Source organism: Zonotrichia albicollis, chromosome 1, assembly GCF_047830755.1.
Source record: "Zonotrichia albicollis isolate bZonAlb1 chromosome 1, bZonAlb1.hap1, whole genome shotgun sequence".
NCBI lineage: Eukaryota > Metazoa > Chordata > Aves > Passeriformes > Passerellidae > Zonotrichia > Zonotrichia albicollis.
In genome coordinates this window covers 126,344,408-126,365,637 of record NC_133819.1, presented here as the reverse complement: position 1 = coordinate 126,365,637, position 21,230 = coordinate 126,344,408, and the positions used below count along the sequence as shown (strand labels likewise).

The window sequence follows — 21,230 nt, the reverse complement described above, 5'->3', positions numbered from 1 at the left end:
TTAAATAAGAATAACACCAAGAGAATAAAATATGTTTTGTTCACCACATGCTACTCTTTATTCCAAGAATAAGACAGGGAAAGCATGATAAAATCATACCAGCAGCAGTGATCTCTCCTTTCTGCTCTAAATATTAGGTTCATAAAAATAAATAAAGGAATATATGAATTTATCAAACTTCATGTGCCCCTCAAATTTGTTCCCAGTGAACTCTATTCCCATCATAAGTATTACAAACATCAGGAAGGAAGTTTTTATAATTTAAAGAGTCAATAATGTTTCTTAAAATGAATTATTCATACTTGATTTCTGATATTAGTTTTCAGTTACTAAAGCCTAATCCAATCACACTGCAATAATGCAAGGCTTTCCATTGATATCAAAGGCTGTTGCTTCACAAGATGCTCTCAGTGCCTCTATAATAAATGCATTTATCTCTTGATTTTAGCAGGAATCCAGCCCAGAAATCCTAATCAGTAGGATTCAGCCTCAAAGCAGAAGTTAACTCTCTAGTAAAATCTATAGAAGAAATCATGGAAGAGGGCAAAGCATCTCCTGAAATTTAAAGACATGAGTACAACACAACCAGGGAAATCTCACTGAATAGAGAAAACAATTTGATTTTATCTCTAAGAAAATAGTCAACTACAGTGCTGACCAAAAGGATTATCAGCTGGGGAAAGGGAAATTCCAGTAGATGTCTGGACAACCTCTCACACAGACAGCATTTTTAATCACAAGGAGGGATACTAGCCATATCCAAATAAGTCACTATCTGTGAATTAGAGCTATGGGTGATGACCTGAGTTTTCACAGCTTTATCTAAGATGTTTTAAACATTCCTAAAGGTTTGATACACTTCATTTTCCAAGAATAAGTGATTTTTCAGATTTGTGTTTTCTGTAACAGAAAAATCTCAGGGGAGACCTTTCTTCACAGATTTATTATTTGGTCATATTATATCAAAGTATATAATTTTAATTTTTCCTTCCTTCTCCTCTGCAGACCTATGACTGTGTCTTAAACATTGATCACGGGGTAAGGATATAATTGAGTAACTTCCCAAAGTAATGTATATTTGACAGATATGACTAACTGGGAGCAGATCTAAACATGAGGGAAAATCTCAGAACTCTGCAAATTAAGATAACAACAAGGCAGAAACCAAGAATTAAGCTATAAATTTTTGCATTCCAACTTGAAACTCGAGTTCCAGTTCCATCCACATATGATGAAATTTGTGCAGATCTGTGGAGCTTTAGCTGACAGATTAATAAAGGAAACAGATCTTTTCAGATTAAGTTGTTTACTTAATTTGATTATCACAAACTACATTTAGAAATTAGTAGCACTGTCTGCTGAATTTTAAAAAATTAAATTCAGCAGAGATTGGCTTTTTGGGTAAACACATATCTATCTACTTTTGTAGGTCAGGACTAAACTGATTAAATACTGCAGAAAATTCTGCTTGACACCACTTCAGCACATGCATAAGAACAAAGAGCATATGGAAACAATTAAATCTCTGGCTAAAATTGCTTAGACATTTACTGCTTTAAAATCAGACTTTCAAGATGGCTGCCATGGATAACATTGCATGTAGTTGGAGTGGAAAGTTGTGCACTTAGTTTTTGTCATTGTCTTGGTGCTGAAAAATAGACTGAAAAAAACGAGCTTAAAAAAAATTTAAAAGGGGGAGACTGGACAAGACACACATATTAATTCTTATCTTTCTTAAAACCTGTTCCACTTTACCACAACAGCTGGATGTTCAGAATCAGAGTCTGAGTGACCTGGTAATCTTTTTTTTAAATAGGAAAAAATGAATAATCTTTATGAAGACTGAACATACAGAAGGATAATGCTTGGGCTCAGATAAGCATGGACTGTGTTGTGCTAACAAGAGGGGGAAGGAGAAGTGAGGATGTTAAGGCACTGAGGCCTCTGTGATGTCAGTTCTATTCAATTGGCTTCCTTTGCTCTGCACAGTTTCAGAAAAGCAGCCAGCAGTTAAGGTAGCCCTTTGCAGCCAGACCATATTCCATGCAGTGGGCAATAAGAATACAAACAATATATTCAAACAGTACCCCCAGCAGAGAAATGCACCTTGCATTTTCATTCTGCATCTCACCAACAGAAAAAAATAAATGTCAAAGAATAGAAATGTCTCATTTTCTGAACTTTATTTATTTAAGAAGACTGGACAAAGCAAGGCGGTTTAGGAGAATTAGACGAGACAATAGAAAGCACTCAGAGCAAATCCCGGTATCAGACACTACCTCACACAGTTTAAGAGATAGTATTAATATTTTGCCTTAATTACACTAGACAATAAAATAGGAATAATTCCTAAAGGTATACTCTATTGCTACTTATAGAATTAAATTGCCATAACAAAGCCTGCCACACACATTCAAGCCACACACATTCAGGCCACAGAACACGACTGCCCCTGGGGTGTGCAGCAGCACCTCCCTGTCTTCCCAGCTTTAAAATTGCACTCCATTTTCTGTTGGACACTTGCACTGCACAGTGAGCTCACCCTTAGTAAGCTCACCCTTTTCTGAAGGTAGACTCAATGATTTCAAGCAGGAATTCCCAAGGGAAGCAGATGCTCTGCCTGGGGGAACAAAAAGTCAGGTCCTGGATAAGTGGTATGCATGGTCCTCAGACTGGAATATTTGTCTTCTGGTATTTAATTTCAGAGTGCACATCTGTGATTAATGACAAACTTCTTATTTATTTTAAAATGTCAACAATACTGATTGGGATTCAGCAGATTTTTGTAGGATATTATTTGAAGCTGGTTCTAGGTTGCATGTGTTGTAGAAACTTTACATTTCTTCTGAAACTATAATGAAGTTCAAATGTAAATACCTTCAGAATATAATTAGGACCACCTGGGAGAGAGAATTGATTTTGAAAACATTTTTGCTGGAAAGGAAACCAAATTCACTCTTGGGAGCAGGGTCTCTCATAGTGTTTCCTTTTCCTCTGAAATAATAGTATGAAGTAAAGCCATTCTGGGAAGTGTCAACAAAAACTTAATTTGATGTACAAGGGCTGAAAAGCCAAAGCTGGAAGAACCATGGGACAAAAATGTGTTTACACAGATGCTGGATTTTCTCCAAAACCTAAGAAAATATTGCTAAACCCTCTCAGGGCTGAACAATGGGACTGAAATTAGGCATCAAAGAATAATTAATATGTGTTAACTTGTTCCCACCCACTCTCACACTGGCTTTTTTCCCCCACGATCACAAATAATCAACACAGTGCAAAGGTTTCTAATCCATTCATTGTGCCAGCACATACTCAGGCAGGGAAGGAATCACCAGCAAAGGTCTGAGTGGAACTAGTCTGCATCATGGTTTTTATTTTTGTTAAACCATTTCATGTAGAATATAAACAATATGACAATATGGCACTTCCTTCATAGAAATTAGTTTTAAGCATGATTTTTTTGTGTAAAATCTGAAGATATCTGAGCTGGAGACTTATCCTCTGGTAACCAGCTCAGGCACAGACTGACACCCCAGGCTGAGCTGAAATGGGGCTTCTGGGCAGAGACCCAGGTTTCTCTTAGGACCCTGAGAAATATTCGCAGGCCACTTATTTTCAGCATTTCACTTTAATAAGAGTTACTTTGAATGGACTGCTTTATGAAGCCACAGAATTCATAGGACATAATATTACCTAGAAGTAGATAAGGTGGTTTATGCAATACTAGATTTTTAAGTCTTAACCCGAAAAAAAAAAAAGAGTGCCTATTCAATGATTAATTTGCTTTTCAGATCTTTGAGTCTCAGTTAATATAGCCCAAGTGGCCAGTGGCAGAGCGAAACTGCCTTCCCACACTTGATCATCACACCTGAAGAAATGAGCACTCTTTTTTCTGGACAGCTGACAGCTATCAGTCAAACCATGCTCTCAGAAAACTGAGAGGTTTCCTACCCTGGACCTTGTTTATTAAAAAACTTTGATCTGGAGGGCGTGTGTGAGGTAGGAAGGGGAGAGGAAGAGGAAAAGCCAGTGTTAATTACAGAGATTGCAGGCAGAGTAGATAACAATTCTGAAATAAATCATAATACCAAACCATAACAGGAAAATCCTTAATAGTCTGAGCATTATCCAGAGCCAGTACAAGCTCCACAGAGCACAGTGCCATTTCGTTAGTGTTCCTGGAAAGCTCAAACAAGACACTTCCCTAATGTGGTGGAATATCAGATATAAATTACTCAACAACTTCATTTTCTACTCCTTTATCCCACCTCACTACCAAAAAACTCCACCTGCCCACCCACTCACCAGCAAACAAACAAACACATCAACAACAGCTTCTTCCTTGTAAACAGTATCAAAACTACATCAATTTGAGAAGACAGTGAGATTTAAAGATATAAATTGGATACTGGCCATAACTTTAAATGAGTGTGTTTTGGACACAGAAAGTGCTTCTCTTTGAGCAAGTTCTACTTGCAGCTTCCTTTGCTAAACATCATTCTTTCATCCCTCCAAAGTACTTAAAAAAACATGCACTAAAATGTGACAACAAAGCTTGTCTCCTCATTTATTTCTTTAGCATTTTAAAGCAGACCTGGCTGAATAATGCACAACTTCTTTTTCAGTTCTACTCAGAAGTCTTATTTTCTGCCTTCATGTGTGATACAGTGAAGAACAGCTATTCAAATGTCAGGACAATTGGTGGGTTTGCACTGATGGGAATATTGCGTGTATAAACTCACGAAGAGTGAGGCTTTTTCCTAGTATAATAAATAATAGGAGGAAGCTGGGAACTAAATATATTTTCAAGTCCTGAGCATTATAAATGTTAGCTTGCAGTATTATAGAACAATCATCATTTTTAGTGTGTGGTCTAATCTAACACAAACAAGTTGTATACATGGCAGTTCTGGGTCACAGTACACTTACATTGAAGGTGCTGGCAGCTGAGGCTGGACCTAACATCAAAATAAAGCAAATAAATATGTGAGACTAAGTAGTTCTGGAGAATTAGCTCTAAAGAGTTCCAGTGTCCTCTTGATCTGCCTCTTATCATTGGTCAGCTTCTGTGCCCAAGATAACTTGTGTCTGCCAAGAGCTCTCGTAATGTTTTACTTCCATTTAATGTCAAAGTGTCACTTCCATGTGCAGTCTTTCCATCATCAAGGTACTTTAATGATCCATCTCCTTCATCAGGCCACCTATTTTCATGACATTTGTGGAAGAATAGTTATCTTTGGGACCTCTAGGCTCTACTTCACATGTGGCTGAATTTGGAGAGCACAGATACACAGACTTTATAAGCCTTTTTTCCAAAGGAAATCACTCTAAAAAGACACTCTTCTGCCTTTTGTTTTACAAGAAGTGATCTCATTGTAATCAAAACGGATGTCCTAGAAAAGACATTGGACTGTTTTTCCATTCAAATGGAAGATAAACAATTAACACTACCCAGGATCAGGAGTAAACAAAGCATGGCTAAGTGATGGACCAGTGACCTCACAGGAGGCTTAATGCCCAGCTGAGAGCAGCAACACTGTCTCTTTAGGAAGGGAGACAGGATTTTCATATCATGCCTCTTGCTGTTCAGTGTGTTTCTGATCTGAAGTTTGGTAGGTCCCTTATCAGAGCAGTTTGTTTTCAATATTACTTCTGTGGGTAGATTCCTTCTATTTCTAATGTCTGTGTAAGACTGCACCCTTTATCTTTTGGGTTCATATTAAAATGAGGAGAAATGCTACTACAAAATGATATGGAAAAGGACAACCCAAAAAGGAGTCACAGAAAGAAATTGCAAGAAATATTCTCCAGGGAGAAATGCTTTCAGATGACAGAGGTAAAAGGGATGACAGTGTAAGCAGTCATAAAATTATGAAAAAGATAAGTGATCCAAAATGATGGGAAAAGTCACTTTTTATGGTTCACAGAATGAACACAACATAACAGATTTTTCTATTTGAGTGAGCTCAGTAATATGATACATGCAGCTGAAATCTCAGAAGTAGAAATTGATTCTGCAATGACAGATTCAGCAAACAGGACCTGTGCAATTGCATGATCCCCCAGGTTCCTGAGTTCATGGAAACCTTCCTGTCACCAAATGGTTTCACTTGTAGGACATGCTTGTCTGGTATCACAGAAATTCACCTAAACCTTTTAAATTTTTGTCTCGTCTGACATCTCTTTGGCAGAAAAGTAGCATTATAGGCTCTGTTTCCCAACCAGTGTAAAAGTAATACTCAAGACACTGATATTTCTGATTATTTATTATGGCATTTCAAAGCATATATGCTCCATTGCTAGGTGTTTCAAACAAGTTAAAAAAAAAAAAAAAAAAAAAAAAAGAGGTTTTAGGCAGTATTTCAGCAATTTTGGTTAAGAATTTTTAGAATGTTACTAGACATTGGAATAAGAATTTTGCTAGGAAAAGTCTTCTTAAAATAAGGCTTCTTTTCAAGAAAGTGTGTATGTGCTTGCTTAGATTTATCATGCTCATTGGCTTACTTGAGATTAGGAAAACTTGTCCTTATTCATTGAGAAATACTGTGGGTATTATATATTAAGAAAACTGTGGGTATTATGTATTGAAATTAAGAAAAGTGTGGGTTTGAAACACAAAAAATTCCAAACTAATCCTGAAAATCCATTCCTCTACTTAAACACCAATTTAGTTTCTCTCCTATATACCCACACAATTCTAGTTACTTTGCAACATGGAAGTTAGAAAAAATATTTGAAGTTTGGGCTGTGGAGTTGTTTCAATTTCAAATTTTACTGTCTTAGAAAGTAGGAATGTTTGTGATATATTGGCTTGTTTTGTGCTGAAGGCAGGTTGTACTAGAGCCTAAAACCAAAATGGGGTTGGTTTTTTTGAAACCTCACTTAAAATTCCACTAGTAACAATGTTTCCACTTCATATATTCAACAATTTTATTTAATAGCCTAAGTTCAGAATAGTTACATAATAGTTACATCACGGCCTTTAAAAAGAATTGCACTCAGCTACTCAGTCCATTGAAATACTAGAAAACAGGGAAAAGGAAAATATGGAGTGAAAAGGATCTCTGTCCACTGAACTGAGTTGTTTGCAGCAAGTTCCCACTGAACCTGAAGATGTCCTCATGCCTTTTGGTAGACTCTAACACACTTGACACCATTCATGTCACACTCCTAGAAGATAAAGAGATTCATTTATTAATTTAATTTACCTCTCAGTGCAGACCAACAGGGAAAAAAGACACATTAGGAGTTACACTTGGGGGTCAGAAAGTGGGACTGAACTCACCACCACCAATTTTCCATCCACGAGCTTCCTTGTTATTGTGGTCTTCTTGCCATCCCATTCCTGCTCTTGGAGCAATGAGCCATCATCTTTTAAGCTGACAAGGGTCTGAAAGAAGAACCTGACCATCAGTGTTTTCCCCATGACATTTGGGCAGCATCGAGGCTTTTCAACACTTTATTCCAAATGAAAGATTCCCACCCCAGCTCGCTCAATATTATTTTATCATTGACAACTACAGAGCCAGAAATTATGTTAAACATTTTATCAATCCTCTTACAGTAACTAACTCACTGCTCATTCACTCACTGCTCTGACACATTTCTGCATCAGACAAACATTTGACAGCATCCACAATTTCAATTAACAGGAGCAGAAGATGTTCTCTGTTCATCTCTTTGTTACATGGGCTTTGAGCTTTTGTGTAGCATTTATCTGATCTTGCAGGAATAGATGAACTGAGAGTGTGTGGCTGGAGGGAGGGGGGTGATAAACAGAGAGCACTCACAGGAGGAAATGAGATATAGCCTTTGCTTTTTCCCTGCTTTGGGATAAATATTCTCCCTTCTAGATGCAAGGAGAAACTCTGCCTTCTAAAACTGGAGTTTAGTGCCTGTAATTCACACTGTTACCTTACTGTCTGCGATCCCACCCCACACTGAACCAGGCTCTCTTGTTATGCAAATAAGAGACAGAGCAGCAAGGTTAACCCTAGGGCTGAATTGCCTCTGATTAAACATCAATGGCATTTTTTCCACAGGCTTCAAATGAAGTGGCATTTGGCTTTAACAGGGATTTAGAGGTCTGTTAGTTTTACTAAAAAAATGCTTCTGCTACAAAATGAAAACAGCAAAATACACAAGACTATTGATTTCAGCACTTTCCCTCTTTGGAATGTGCTTAATCCATGTTAAAAAAAATATTTCAATGAGACTTGGAGAGACAACTGCTTATTGAATAAAGCACTGTTAGTGTGGATGTTAAAAGTGATTTTAAAATAGCATCTCCATTTGTAAAACACCCAAAGAATTGCCTTTTTTCATCAGAAAGTCTAGTATACTGACCTGAGTTTTCCTACCATCTAATGTGTTTTCTTCAAATTTCTCACCAAGCTTGAAGCTGAACTGTGAAGTTTTGAAGGTGCTTTCTGTTTTCATGGTGATGGTGTCCCCATCCTGAATAATGTAAACGTCTGGCTTGGCCATGCTTCCCATTTTTCTCATGGCCATACCCACACCTGCAAGGCACAGAGTGTCACAAAGTCAGTTAAACCCTGAGGCTTAGGGCCACACAAGAATTCAAATACCTAATTCCCATTTAATTAGGCACTTAAGCACACTTGAGAATCAAAGCTCAAGAGCCACAAAGAAAGAGGATGTTTTAAATTTTCCACAGATGAGGAAGGAAAAAAGCTTATTTGCAGTTACTCTTTTGTTTCCTCAGAGAGCTAAAGTTAAATTCATTTTGCCCTCTAGAGGATTTCTAGATATCCCAAAACTCAGCACTGATTTTTTTTTCAAACAGAAATAAATAGCAAAAAGGAAAACAAATACAAATGCTTAAACTAAAATAAAATTGCTCTCTTCAAATTCTGAACACATTAAAAAGTCTACAAGTTATTTTTATTAACAGATTAGTCCACTTTATTCAAACTTAATAAATACACTTAATTTGTATACCATTGCAAACACGCCATTTTTAATTAAATTCCATATTCTACATCCATTTACATAGTATGAAGTTGTGAATTAGAAAATCATTATCATAAAAAATAGTGCTTACACACACATGCAAAAGACAGAGAAATGGAGAAATGAGCAATTTGTAAATGGCTGAAAATTCATGATCTGGAGACAGCAGCCCTCAAAACTCAGCCCCCGCATGCACTGTTTGGAGGGTTCGCTTGAATCTTTTTGATCTGAAGGATGAAAATGCAAATAAGAGGGCAGCAAGCAACCAACATGACTCCATCAAACTGCTAAGAGCATATCAGAACCATGAATTGATATGCAACCAAATGGAGCAGAAAACACCACCAAGTCAGTGAGTGCCTGGGTTCTGCAACTGCTGTAGTTACAAAATGCTGCCAATTATCAGCACAGCACTCCCCTGGCATGTGGAGGTAAGGACTCCTGAGAGGGAAATAAAGCACTTTGCAGACCCTGCTTCTCCAGACTCAAATGAGATTCCAGGACTTTGCCTTAAGCTTGAGTCACAGAGAAAAAACAGTTATCCTCAGTCCAGCTTTTCTGATCAGAACTGGAAATTTTTGCCACAGTAACCTCCACACACATTCTGTTGCTATAGTCCAGGCCAGAGTAATCAGGGAGTTATTTCATCAGCTACAGCTTGGGATCCAACTAAACAGAGATGAGCTGCATGTCTTCCATATGGCAAGAAGTGAAATTCTAACTTCTTTGTCCTCAAATGTTCTTTTGCACAGAATGAGCAGAATCTGCGTGGTCCCATTTGTGGAGCATCAATAGGATCAAAGGCAGAGAGTTTCACGTGCAGCCAGCAAGTGTGAAATCCAGTAAATGACTGGCTCCTAAAATGTGGCTTGGTATAAATTTAATTGCCTAAACTGTAAATGTAAAATGGAAAAGTGACTGGGTTTATAATTTCAATCTAAAACCAAACAACAGTCTGGTGCTGCCTACACATGGGAGGTGCTCTGCAGTTGCAGCACCTAATTTCTACTTTGAAGCTGCAACTTGGCACACGCCTAGGTCTGGCCATTGGACATCAAGGCACCAAGGCATCCTAATCCATGGCTCAACCAAACCAAGCTTAAAATTCTTGAATTTCCTCCAAAGTCTCCCAAAGAGCTCAGTCCAAAAAGGATTTCTCATATTATACCTATCACATACTGACAGGCCTCTCAAAATATAATTATAGCCACCACTGTCTGCAGAGCGTAAACGCAGTGATGCTTTTTGTATTTCATGTGAAGAATGCAAGACCTAAATTCCTTCTTCTCCCTCTCAAGACAAGCCTACATCTTCTGCCTCTTGAGAAAATATCATGGCTTTCATCTGTGAATAAATTGCAGAAAATAATAGTTCCTGGGCCATATAGACACTGCCAGGTATCTATCACCTGTCAGCCAGGATGCTCACAGGAAAGTGGTAAATCAGAGCTTGCAGATGGGGCTCCTGGTCTGTTGGGTGTGTTCTTCATCCGGTAACTTCACGTTACAAAATGTAGGGCAGCCTGGACGCAGGGATAACAAGCCAGGACCATCCCCCAGAGATAAAGGTGTGACTACCCGCAGAAGAAAGCAGGCAAACAGCCTCCGGCAGGGCAGCCGGTTACCCACAGCAGCGGATCCAGTTCGGCTTTCCCGGGAGGAGACACCCAAGGTGACTCGGCGGGGAGGCAGCCCCGGCTCGGCAGGTCTGGGTGCTGGCTCTGGGTGACCCAGCGGGGCCGCCGCCCTCGGGCCGGGGCAGCGCCGGCTCCCGCCCGGCATTAGCGCTGAGGGAGGGGCGGGCCGGCCTAATCGCAGCCGGGCTAATGCCGGCCCTGCGGAGGGAGGGGGCAGTGCTGTGCGGCGGGAAGGTGACGGCACCTGCATCACAGACAGCGGCATTACCATGCAGAAAGGGTCCCTGACATCTTTGGGGCGCGGAGCCAGAGGCGGCGGCTCTCCCGCCGGCCAGCGCTCCGTGCCCGGAGCCGAGAGGGCGCGGAGCCCCCGGCGCTGCATCCCGGAGATTCCCGGCATCAGCCCCGCGGCCGCCGCCCACCCGCGGCTCTCGGCCGGGCCGCGTCCCACCCTCGGGCCCGGCTCCGGGACCGCGTTCCCCGCGGACCTTGGACAGAGCCTCGCCGGCCGGCAGCGGCAGCACATCGCCGGGGCGGCATCCCGGCATCCATCCCTCCCTCTCGGGGGCGGGGAGCCGCCGGCTTCTTACCCAGCTCCTTCATGTACTCGTCGAAGCCCTCGCTGGAGATGAGGCACCATTTACCCAAAAACGCGTCGATGGCCATGGCGGCGGCACTGGAGCTGACGGCGTCCCTGTGGAAACGTGAAGGCAGGAGGACGGGCTGCAGCGCGGCCGCGGCCGCCTTTATAGCCGGGCGGGCAACATGTGCTGCCGGCAGAGCCAATGGGGCTCCCGCCGCGCCCCGGCCCCTTCCCCGCCGAGCCCCCGCCCGGAGAGTCCCGCCCGCGGCAACGGCGGCGGCAAGAGCGGGCACGCCGGGCACTGCCCGCCCTCCGCCCGCACACACGCTCACGCACACAGACTGACACAGACACACTCGCAGACACGGACACACACGCACAGACACAGACACACACAGACACTCACACACATACACACACAGACACACACACACTGACAGACAGACAGACACACACATAGACACAGACACACACACAGACACTCACAGACACACAGACACACACAGGCAGACGCACTCACATGCAGTCACACACAGACACACACACAGACACTCGCACGTGCACTCACATGCACACACAGACACACACACACAGAGGCAGGCACGCTTACACACAGACACACACAGGCATATTCACACGTGCACTCACATGCACAGACACACACACACACAGAAAATGCACACTCACACTCCTACACACACAGACTCGCAGCCCCTCTTTGTACCCCAGCACGGGAACGCCCCGCACCGGGGGACACTGCCAGAGCTGTGGATGCTGTGGCCTCGGCGCTGCTTCGAACACAAACTCCGTCCGGCATGGTGAAAGAGTCCAGCGTGCTGAGTGCCGGTACCCTGCGCTCCTAGCTGGACTCTGAATGCTAAATTGTGCTGTTTATTACATGTCATTTTTTTTTTAAGGCTAATTCAAAAAATCATTATATGGCACAGAGACAGAGCAATAAGGCATCAGCATCCCAAAGCAGTTTATTGGGTTTGATTGCCAGCTTTCCCAACAACTCCCACTGGTACATCACATATTATTGAACTACTGCTACCCATAGTTACTGTGACCCAGGAACAGACCTTCTACATACACACAGTGGTCAGTTTAGCAAACAAAATCAATCAAAACACAGAATTAATGTGGGTGCTTACAGTACTCACAAAAAAAAATCAAACTCTGAATGCAACTTCATGTCTTAGCATAGGAAAAATGGAGATATTATAACTTGATTTTAGTACATTTTGAACTGCAATTCCTACTTCTTAAAGGAACACACTGCAGCTGCCTCAACTGTACACTGGCACAGGAGTGGCATCATAAAATATGTTGTCTCAACAGGCCCTGTGAGGTTTTGACTAATCTTTTGTCAAATTTTGTCAAGTGAGTGATTTACTGTCATATTCTGTGAGGAAGCTGCTATTATAAAGTCACAAAAAAAAATATTCCTGATTCCAATGTATCCACAAAATTTGTTTCCAACATCAGGGTTATGCCAATCTCTGCCTCTTTTGGCCTTGTGTCACACTGCATGAAAACCACAGCTACTTTCTCGTGTCTAGAAAAAGAGAAATGTGGACATACATCTGGTATCTCAAGGTTTTTTGGAATAACAGTTACTACACTTCTCTGTTAGTACTTTCATGAAGGAGTTTGAGATGAAGGTATCAAAGACATCAAAGCCAGAGAAGATAGCAAAGCAGGTTCTGTGCTGGCTCCAGCATTTCATATGAGAGAGTGCCATAAAGCCAAACATTTTGGAGCAAGGAGGATCTTTTTCTTTATGCTTTGCTGTGATACAACTTCACACAGCAGCTAGAAGTTTCAGGACTTTGTAAAAAGTCAGATTTTTTTCATACACAAAATAAACAGATAATGTTTGAACTGATTTTTTTTTTTAATTGCCTCTATCCTTCCCTACAAAGCTGTCTTTAATTACTTTCTGCTTCTCTGACTATATGCTTACTTTTAATATGCAAACAACATTATAGCCTCTGCTCATAAGACAGCAAGTCACATTGCTTCTTTTTTGTGTTATTAAGTAGGTATATTGAAACACAGGACTTTCAACATTCTTCCACTTTTTTTTTTTTAAATTTAATTTTGTGTGTGTCTTGTGTAAGAGATTTCAGAGTAAATGTTAAATTAGGGTGATGTTTACTGACTAATTCATTATAGTTGAATCAACATGCCGTCCATGCTGCAGTTCTCTGGTTGCTTACAGAAAGGATAAATGAAAAGCCATTAGATTAGGGATCAAACAGAATCATCCTTCAGGAATTAGGAAGTCGTCAGTCTTGTAAAGCGGGGACAATTTCTAGAAATAGAAGTCTTGGCTTTACTCCATGTACACCAGCAAATAATTTTGGATCCACATTTCTGCAGTGCTGCCTGCAGATGGCTTATGATATGCAAATGGTAGTCAGGTATAAGTGCTGATAACGCAGCAGAAGATGTAAAATCCACTATTTCCATCTAGTGGTGAGACAGTATTCCTGGATCTGAAGTACCTGAAGATCCAGTTACCCACCTGTGCTCAACATTGCTACAGTTTTGAATCCTCCCACAAGTCATTTGCTCTGATTTATTCTCCTCACAAAATTTTCAGGTCTAGACATGTAAATTCATACAAGACACAAGAAGAAAAGAGACTCTTATCTCTCTTTTCTGAAATGCAGATTGTTAGTATACAGTGAAAAAAATCTCACTCAATTCTTGCAAAGTTCTAATGTTTTGCAAATTACTCAATCCAGTGATATGGATTACTGCCTGTGGTATCATCAATGCCACATCTCAAAACTTCTTCGAGACAGAATAGTGCTGAAACTGTCCGTGTAGCAAATAAAGTATCTATAGGGGCCAGAGATGTATCCTTCTGGGTAAGGCACAGGTAGCTGAGTTACAAAATTTACATTGTTTCTTATCTCGACAGTACAGTATATATTTGCCAAATACGGCTCCTTCTTTGGGAGGCAAATGAAAATGTTCAGACATCCAGAGGTGCTTGAGCCACAGGGATTCAATCCTGTAAATCTCAATTCCAGCCTGGTTTGAGGCTGACATCATAATCAGACCTTTTGTGTTTGTATAGTGTCCTCTTTAGATATATGAAAAGAGAAGCAGCAAGTACATGCTACCTATGGACAGCACTGAATTCCTGTGCCATGTATTATTGTTTCGATGCAGACAGAATAAATTCTCTGAAGTTTTGCTCATTTCCACAGTGAACTATATATTGTCCAAGAAAAGGAACATCAAATTTACAATGAGAAGTGTAAATTTTTCTGAGGAAAGGAGCTGCACGGCAAGCACGTAGCTGCATTTGGGAGCAACCACCACCTTGGCAGCTTGAGCCTAACCAGGGTGAATGCTTTCCTCAGGTACTCAAACCCTTGCACCTTGTAGGACAGGAGGGTATTACAGCTCTTCATTACCAAGTGCAAGGCAATGTGCACAGAGACCTTCCTTCTACTCCTTGGGGCAGGGGCAGTGATGCTGCATCTGACGTGGGAGCTGTGGCCAGCAGTGTTTGAGGTTTCTCTTCACGTAGCCATAGATTCACCTCCTGCATGCAAGCTAAGCCATATTTTGTCTTTTGGAGTCACAATACCTGCTGCTTGGGCAGGGCAGAGCACCACCTCCTCCTCTGCAGCATATCACTAATCTGGTTCCATAGGAGGAGTAACTTTTTCCTTAGACCTTTACTCATTAAACTGTCCATATGTTTAACTTGGAGGGAACCCAATCTGATAGAGCTATGCTCTACTGTGTAAGGGAGGATCTCGCTTTCCTTCTAGAACACAGACATACTGTGTATATAGACCACCTTTTCTAAGTGGTAGTCTTGGTTTAGATAAGATAACCTCTTGAGAAAGCCTTAAAAAATTGTCAGGAAAACTGGACATCACTGCCAAAATTTTACACTTCGGTCTATCCTTAGCTGTGGAAAAAAGTTAAAGCAGTCTATGAATAATAGCTACTCACCCCCAAGGCATGGATGGGAAAAATTGCATAGGTAGCAGAGTTTTGTTTCTGTTTCCTTCTTGTACAAGTGTGGTTTTCCTTTCCCAGCCGTGTCATCGCTGGGCAGGCATGATGAAACACGTGCTGCAGTTGCCGAGCTGGCCTAAGGAAGCTGTGCCACTCAAGAGGTGTTTGCTTGGGCAATACTAGGCCAGGGATTATGAAGCAGCAACGCACAAACCTGCAAGTTTTCCTTTGTATGTCAACATGCACAAGATCTCCCGGCGTGTCAGCATTTCATTGCCTCTGAGCTGGAAGAGCTGGGCATAGCTTTGTTTTATCAATGAGCTTTGTGCAATACATTTTGCACAAAGTGTTTGAGTCAAAACAAAGCCATATTGCTCTCCAGCATGGAGCATGGGTCCAAAGAATCCTTGCTGTGGATCTGGGTAGGCAGCCTGTCCTGGGGTGGGCAGGCTCACGTGTGCTGGCACCGCGGTGCTGCTGGGGCACAGAGCATTACTGCATTACTCTAACGCAGTACTGCATCACTATAATGCAATTAGCACCCTGGCAGCCTGAGCCCAGCTCCTGCACGTTGTCAGCAGCACGTTCAAAGCAAGGTCAAAGGGAAATGCTTCTAGGGCAAAGTTTACTGTGGCAATGGTGTCACAGCTCACCGAGTGTAGCCTGCCTCAGTCATGAGAGAGAAAGCTCCAGAAGCCTGCAGTGTCTTGGAAGAGGACTCCAGGACCCATTTTCCTGATTCTCGACAAAAAATGATTGGATATCAGATCCAGCCCAGGTCACAGTGACTGCAGATATGTGAGCTTGTACCTAACTTCAGAAGCTTTGAAAAGTCCTTTTTATTTAGCAGCAGTATCTACTCTGAACAGCAAACATCCACATACAAGAATAAAATATTTTTATTTATTTTCAGAATTTTATAATCAGCATAGTTGTTACAATGCTAAAAAAGATATTAGGGTGACTACAAATCTTCCATAGCTGTAGTTCTAGCACTGAAAAAGCCTTTGATTCACATAAAACAAAAGTTCATTAGCAGGGAATACCTGCTCACAGAAGAAACTTTCAGAAAACAAATACTCTGGTATGGTTTTTAGAAACATCAGATGTACAAAAAAAATCATCCCAAATAATGTCTCTGTAAATAAAGACAAATAAAACTTCAACTTTGTCCTTTCTGTGCAGCCTGGAACAATAAGGACATAAGGGGAAGGACAAGGAATGTCAAAATTATTAGGAATAGGTAATGATAAAACAAATATTTCTACCCATGATAAATAACTAGATTATGAAATTTGGAATCAATAAAGTACAGATGCTCCCACTGGATTTTAAAAGGTTATATAAAGCTGTAGCTTTTCCCCTTGATTGCATATCATAAGTAGAGTTCCATTACTGAGGATATTGATCAAGCACTGTGAAGGGAACCTCAGGAGAAAACAATGTTTCATTTATAGCTATAACCATACTTCTCATTCTCAGGATATCACAAAGGAGAGCATCATAGTACAGAAATTTGAAGGACAGAGCCTGACACACTCTGCAGAGGAAGGGTCTTCTCATTGTGATGTGGATACCAACACTTTTCCCAGGAAAGCTGGAGAGGGGCTGCAATTGCTCCTCTTCCCGTTGGCCAAAATCATGTAGTAGGGTGCTAGGAATATGTGTAGGCTGTCTACCTGGCCAGGGCTCCCAAAGGGCTTTATCCTGGGCTAAAAGGTGTAAAACACCTGAGGCACAGTTGATGGGGGCTCCTTTTCACCAAACAGCACAAGCCTTCTCACACCTGCACACAGGGGGAAGAGACAGGCTCTCTGGGCTGCTGCTCAGTGTTTTAGCTTCCACTTCTGACTCACCTTTCAAGACCTCCTTTTTCATGGACTGTAGAACAACACTGGGGAAAATTCTTTGGAAGCTAAAGCTAGTTTTTACTATTAACACATTCCCATTGCCAACATGCTAAGTTTGCAAAAAGGGTTGACTAAATGACTTGTGTTCAAAAGTCTTCTAAGAAAATTCTTGCCTCTGGCATCTCAAGCTACCATGCAGGACAAGCAGGTATTTTCCAGCTTGCTCTTCTAGACTTGAAAAGTCTCACGCTATTTGGGTTTACATCCCTGATTCCATCTCAAGATTGGTATTGCATATCTCGCAACCAGACCAGAGAAAATCTGTGAGGAAGTAGGAAATTATACTGCAGTTCTCTAATTTGTTCCTATGTTTCTACCAAAAGCTTTTGGTACTGACTGCCTTTTCTTTCATGTGCAATTTAACTTGATACCGATCTAGCTGTTTGAAGGAAAGAAGTAATCACCTGATCCTTAAATTTCTCATTCCCAGTAAATACTCTGAAATTAACTTGAGCAGTGGATTTTGAAGTCAAGTCCTATAAATCTTAATCTATAAAGATACTTTAAAAACTCCATGAAAATATTTATTTTTTCTTTTATTCATGCAAGTGACTTGAACCACTCAGATTCCCCAATAGTGAAAAGACAATTCCATGCATTCATGCAAGAACTGTGTAAGAGAGGACAAACTTGCTGGCTTTGCGTGCCAACCATGTTATTTTTACAGTAAGGCTGGTCTTTGACTCCGTGTTGAAAAAGGGTGGAGTGTTCAAAAGAAACAGAGCAGTAGTGCCTGAGTAAGGAAGGAACGTGCTGCTTTGCCTCCTACCTGTCCTCTGAACTTCCTGCAGGGATTGTCAGCCTGAATTGTGAAAATCTGTCCACTAAGGATGTCTTTCCCAGGTTTGCTCATATTGACCAAGCATTCCCTTCACAAACATGTTTGTCCACTTTTCCAGCTATTTTGCCTTAAAAGAAACATTAATTCGTATGGAAACAAGTCAAACTCATCTCTTCCAGTGAAGCACAATGCAAAGATCTCCTTTGATGTGCTATTAACCTCTACTATTAACACTGCCAGTAGGTAGGATACTGCTTAAAGTCAAACAAAATATCTAGGCTTGCCTTAACTCTGCTTTCAAGTACCACTTTGGAACTTCAGGAGTCATGATCAAAACATGTCAGCAGCTCCTTTCCCTTCACACCCCTAACATCTGTCCCTAGCTGCATCCTTAGTTTTGTAAAATCCTGAGAAAACCAGCTCAGTGCAAAGACCATTTTTTGTTAAGTTAATCAGAAGCCAAATACCACCTCTAGCTGTCCATGCTGCTCCATCCCAACAGTTGCCAGCTTACAGAGCAAGGCTGAGCAGGAAGCAGAGAACATGGAGTGGTCCATCAGCAGCAGAGTACCTTGGCTGCTTGAAGCCACTCCATGCTCTTAGCAGACAACAAAAAGGGCTCAGAGCAGTGACTCAGGCCTTCCAAGGGGAAAAGGGGAGCCTGGATGAGATTAAAAAATACCAGTAAGGAAAAAGACTGTTAGGCCAGGAGATGGAGAAGGCAGAGAAGTGCATGTAGAAGAGGCATCACTGATAGGCAATATGTTGGTCTCAATGGGACTCCAAGCTACTCAGTGGAAAGGCAGAGCCTGCATCCAGGGAAACTGGTTGCACATAGAGTTTGAGGTGGGCAGTGAGCCAGCAATTCTTAAAACTGTAAGGAGTGTATACATGTGAAGGAGATACATTTGAGAACAAGCATCTCGAGAACTGTTGAACACAGTCCCAGGATATTCAACTTTTGAAGGGTTTTTCTGGCTTCTTTATACCACATAAACTCCTTGGTCATTTAAAATTCAAACAAGCAGAGGCAAAGAACTTGCAATGTTCTCTGACACTGCTGCTCCTAGTTGAAATGTTTAATAAAAACACCATTGTCTTTTTCTAAAAACAGTGCTGCAGATACTTAAAAAGGGAATACCTCAGCCAGGTTGTGTTATCTGAATGGCATATTCATCCACTTCAAGACTATTTTCCCTATGCACTGATAAGAACATCTAAAAAAACAGGCATTTGTACAATGAAAAGATCTAAGATTATTCCAATAATTGCTAAATCTCCAGGCATTAGAGATTTAGCCATTTTCATGTCATCACCTGCTATCAGACATCCTATGTGGCCATGCTATTTGCATGTAGGCAATCCTAGTCTTTTAGGGTCTGTTCCAGTTCCTTTTATAGTTGGGCAAGCACCCACATTTTTGGTGGGATACAATAATCAAGATTAGTGGGCTAAAAAATAACAACATGCAAAGTCAGTGCTCACCCAGACAGGCTTTGTTGTGCATGAGTGACCTTAATACCCTGTACATCCCCAGTGCTGGCCTGTGCATGTCAGGAGCTGTCAGAGCTTTGTTCCAGGCAATCAGCAGCAGGAGCTGGGAGTGCAGGAGCAGCTTGCAGCAAAGCTATCTAAATGCTCAGGGAAGAAAGTCATTACAGATTATCTTTAACGTACTTGAAAAATAAATTCCTACCTTTATCTCCACGATACAGGGAGAGAAATTTTCTACATATTAGCATAATAATCATCAGAGGAGTGCCTTCTTGCTCATCTTGCTTGTTTATATCACTCCAGTATCTTGTAGTCTCGAGGATGCACATTTTTAGCTTGATTTTTCTATCCTGTAGGTTTTGCTTTACACGTTGCATATTAAAAACCCAGTCATTACTTCCTTTTCATGCACAGAAGGTATCAGAGCTTTATCACTGCAAACTGCAGCTCCCAGCACCCACAGCAAAAGCAGCACCAGCCTACACCTCATCCCCTGAATTGTCAGTGATCTCTCAATGGCAACGTGGCAGGCCTTTGGCCTAACCTAAGCAGGAAGGTTGGGGATGTGTGGATTAAAATGAAAGCCTTTAGAAAAAGTGTGTGTTTTTACAGAGCAATCCATGCTAGTAAAATAAAAAAATAAACTGCCTTTCTTCAACAACAGAAGGGATTCATTTTGATGATAAAAAACTAGCTAGGGTCTTGATTTTTCCCTTTTCTATTCATAAATATAAGCCCCAATCTTGGGATAAAATAAATACTATAGAAACTCAATTATTATTAATGATTAATTATTAATTACTGAACTTCTATTGGACTTTTTAAGCCCTTATAGATGGCTATTTAAGATGGATATAGGCAATTCAAATTAAAACACAATTTTTGTACACTGATGTACATAGTGTCAAAGAAGGAAAAAAACCCCTCAAGAATCATTGATGTTACAGTAACAGGACTTTTGGGCATATGAATACAAGATTAACCAGAGGAACAGTAATTGTGCATAGGTCTTCCATTTGAACATTTCTCACTTTTCCTGCAAAGCTTTTTCAGATAAAGTCATGGTATATGATGTTATTCTAAACTGTGGGAAAAACAAAACAAAATAAAACAACAAAACAATCTCTCTTTGAACATTCTTTTTTCAATTTGGTCCTCTTCTGTGGTACTCCTCTAGCTTGACAGGATTTAAAATCCTCTCTGTTCCAGGTGCTCTCATAAACCCCCTGCTGTAATGGAGCTCAGCAGCAGGTTTAGCAACTCAGCACTCTAAAACCACTCTGAAGAGCAGGTGGCCTAATAAAGGGTTCCAGGGCACAGAAGGTATTTATCCCAGACAAATTTGTTCACATCTCCTGTTCCCATGTCCAAATTTCATTGAATCATCTTATCTCACACTCTTCTGTTTGTTGCAGACACATGGGAAACACCCAATGTCTTTAGCACAGCTCTCCTTCTCCAACACAAGACATCACCATGATCTCAACATTCTAATGAAGAACTTGCAAAGAATTACCTTGACAGTGCTATTTAGAACCACCTTGCTTTCAGAATGGACATTGTCCATTTAATAATCTTCGCAAAAGTAAAGTAAAACTAGTTTCAGATTTGTGTCCTAAATCTGCTGCCAACTTTGGAAATACATGCACTAGTTTTAGAGGAATCAGGCATCTGATTATAAAAAGTTAGAAGTAAAGCCTCTCAAGAGTACCGCACCTGCAATTCTCAAAACTGGAACTACATTTTTATTATGAACAAAACTGATGCACATGAAACACATGAGGAGCTGACACCTTCACCTGCACAGCCTGAGGAGAGATCGACCCTTCCAAACCCACAGATGAGGGTTTGCAACACAGA

General features: G+C 41.0%; 1 protein-coding gene across 1 annotated transcript; it reads right to left on the bottom strand.

The window, feature by feature from the left end:
• Positions 1–2,164: 2,164 nt before the first annotated feature.
• On the bottom strand, positions 2,165–11,562 carry LOC102073508 (fatty acid-binding protein 5). The gene is made up of 4 exons (XM_005479404.4): positions 11,203–11,562; positions 8,350–8,522; positions 7,289–7,393; positions 2,165–7,173 (listed from the first exon to the last, which is right to left on the bottom strand). The coding sequence occupies exons 1-4, from the start codon at positions 11,276–11,278 to the stop codon at positions 7,123–7,125; spliced, it is 405 nt and encodes a 134-aa protein (XP_005479461.1). The 5' UTR covers positions 11,279–11,562; the 3' UTR covers positions 2,165–7,122.
• Between the last annotated feature and the right edge of the window lie 9,668 nt (positions 11,563–21,230).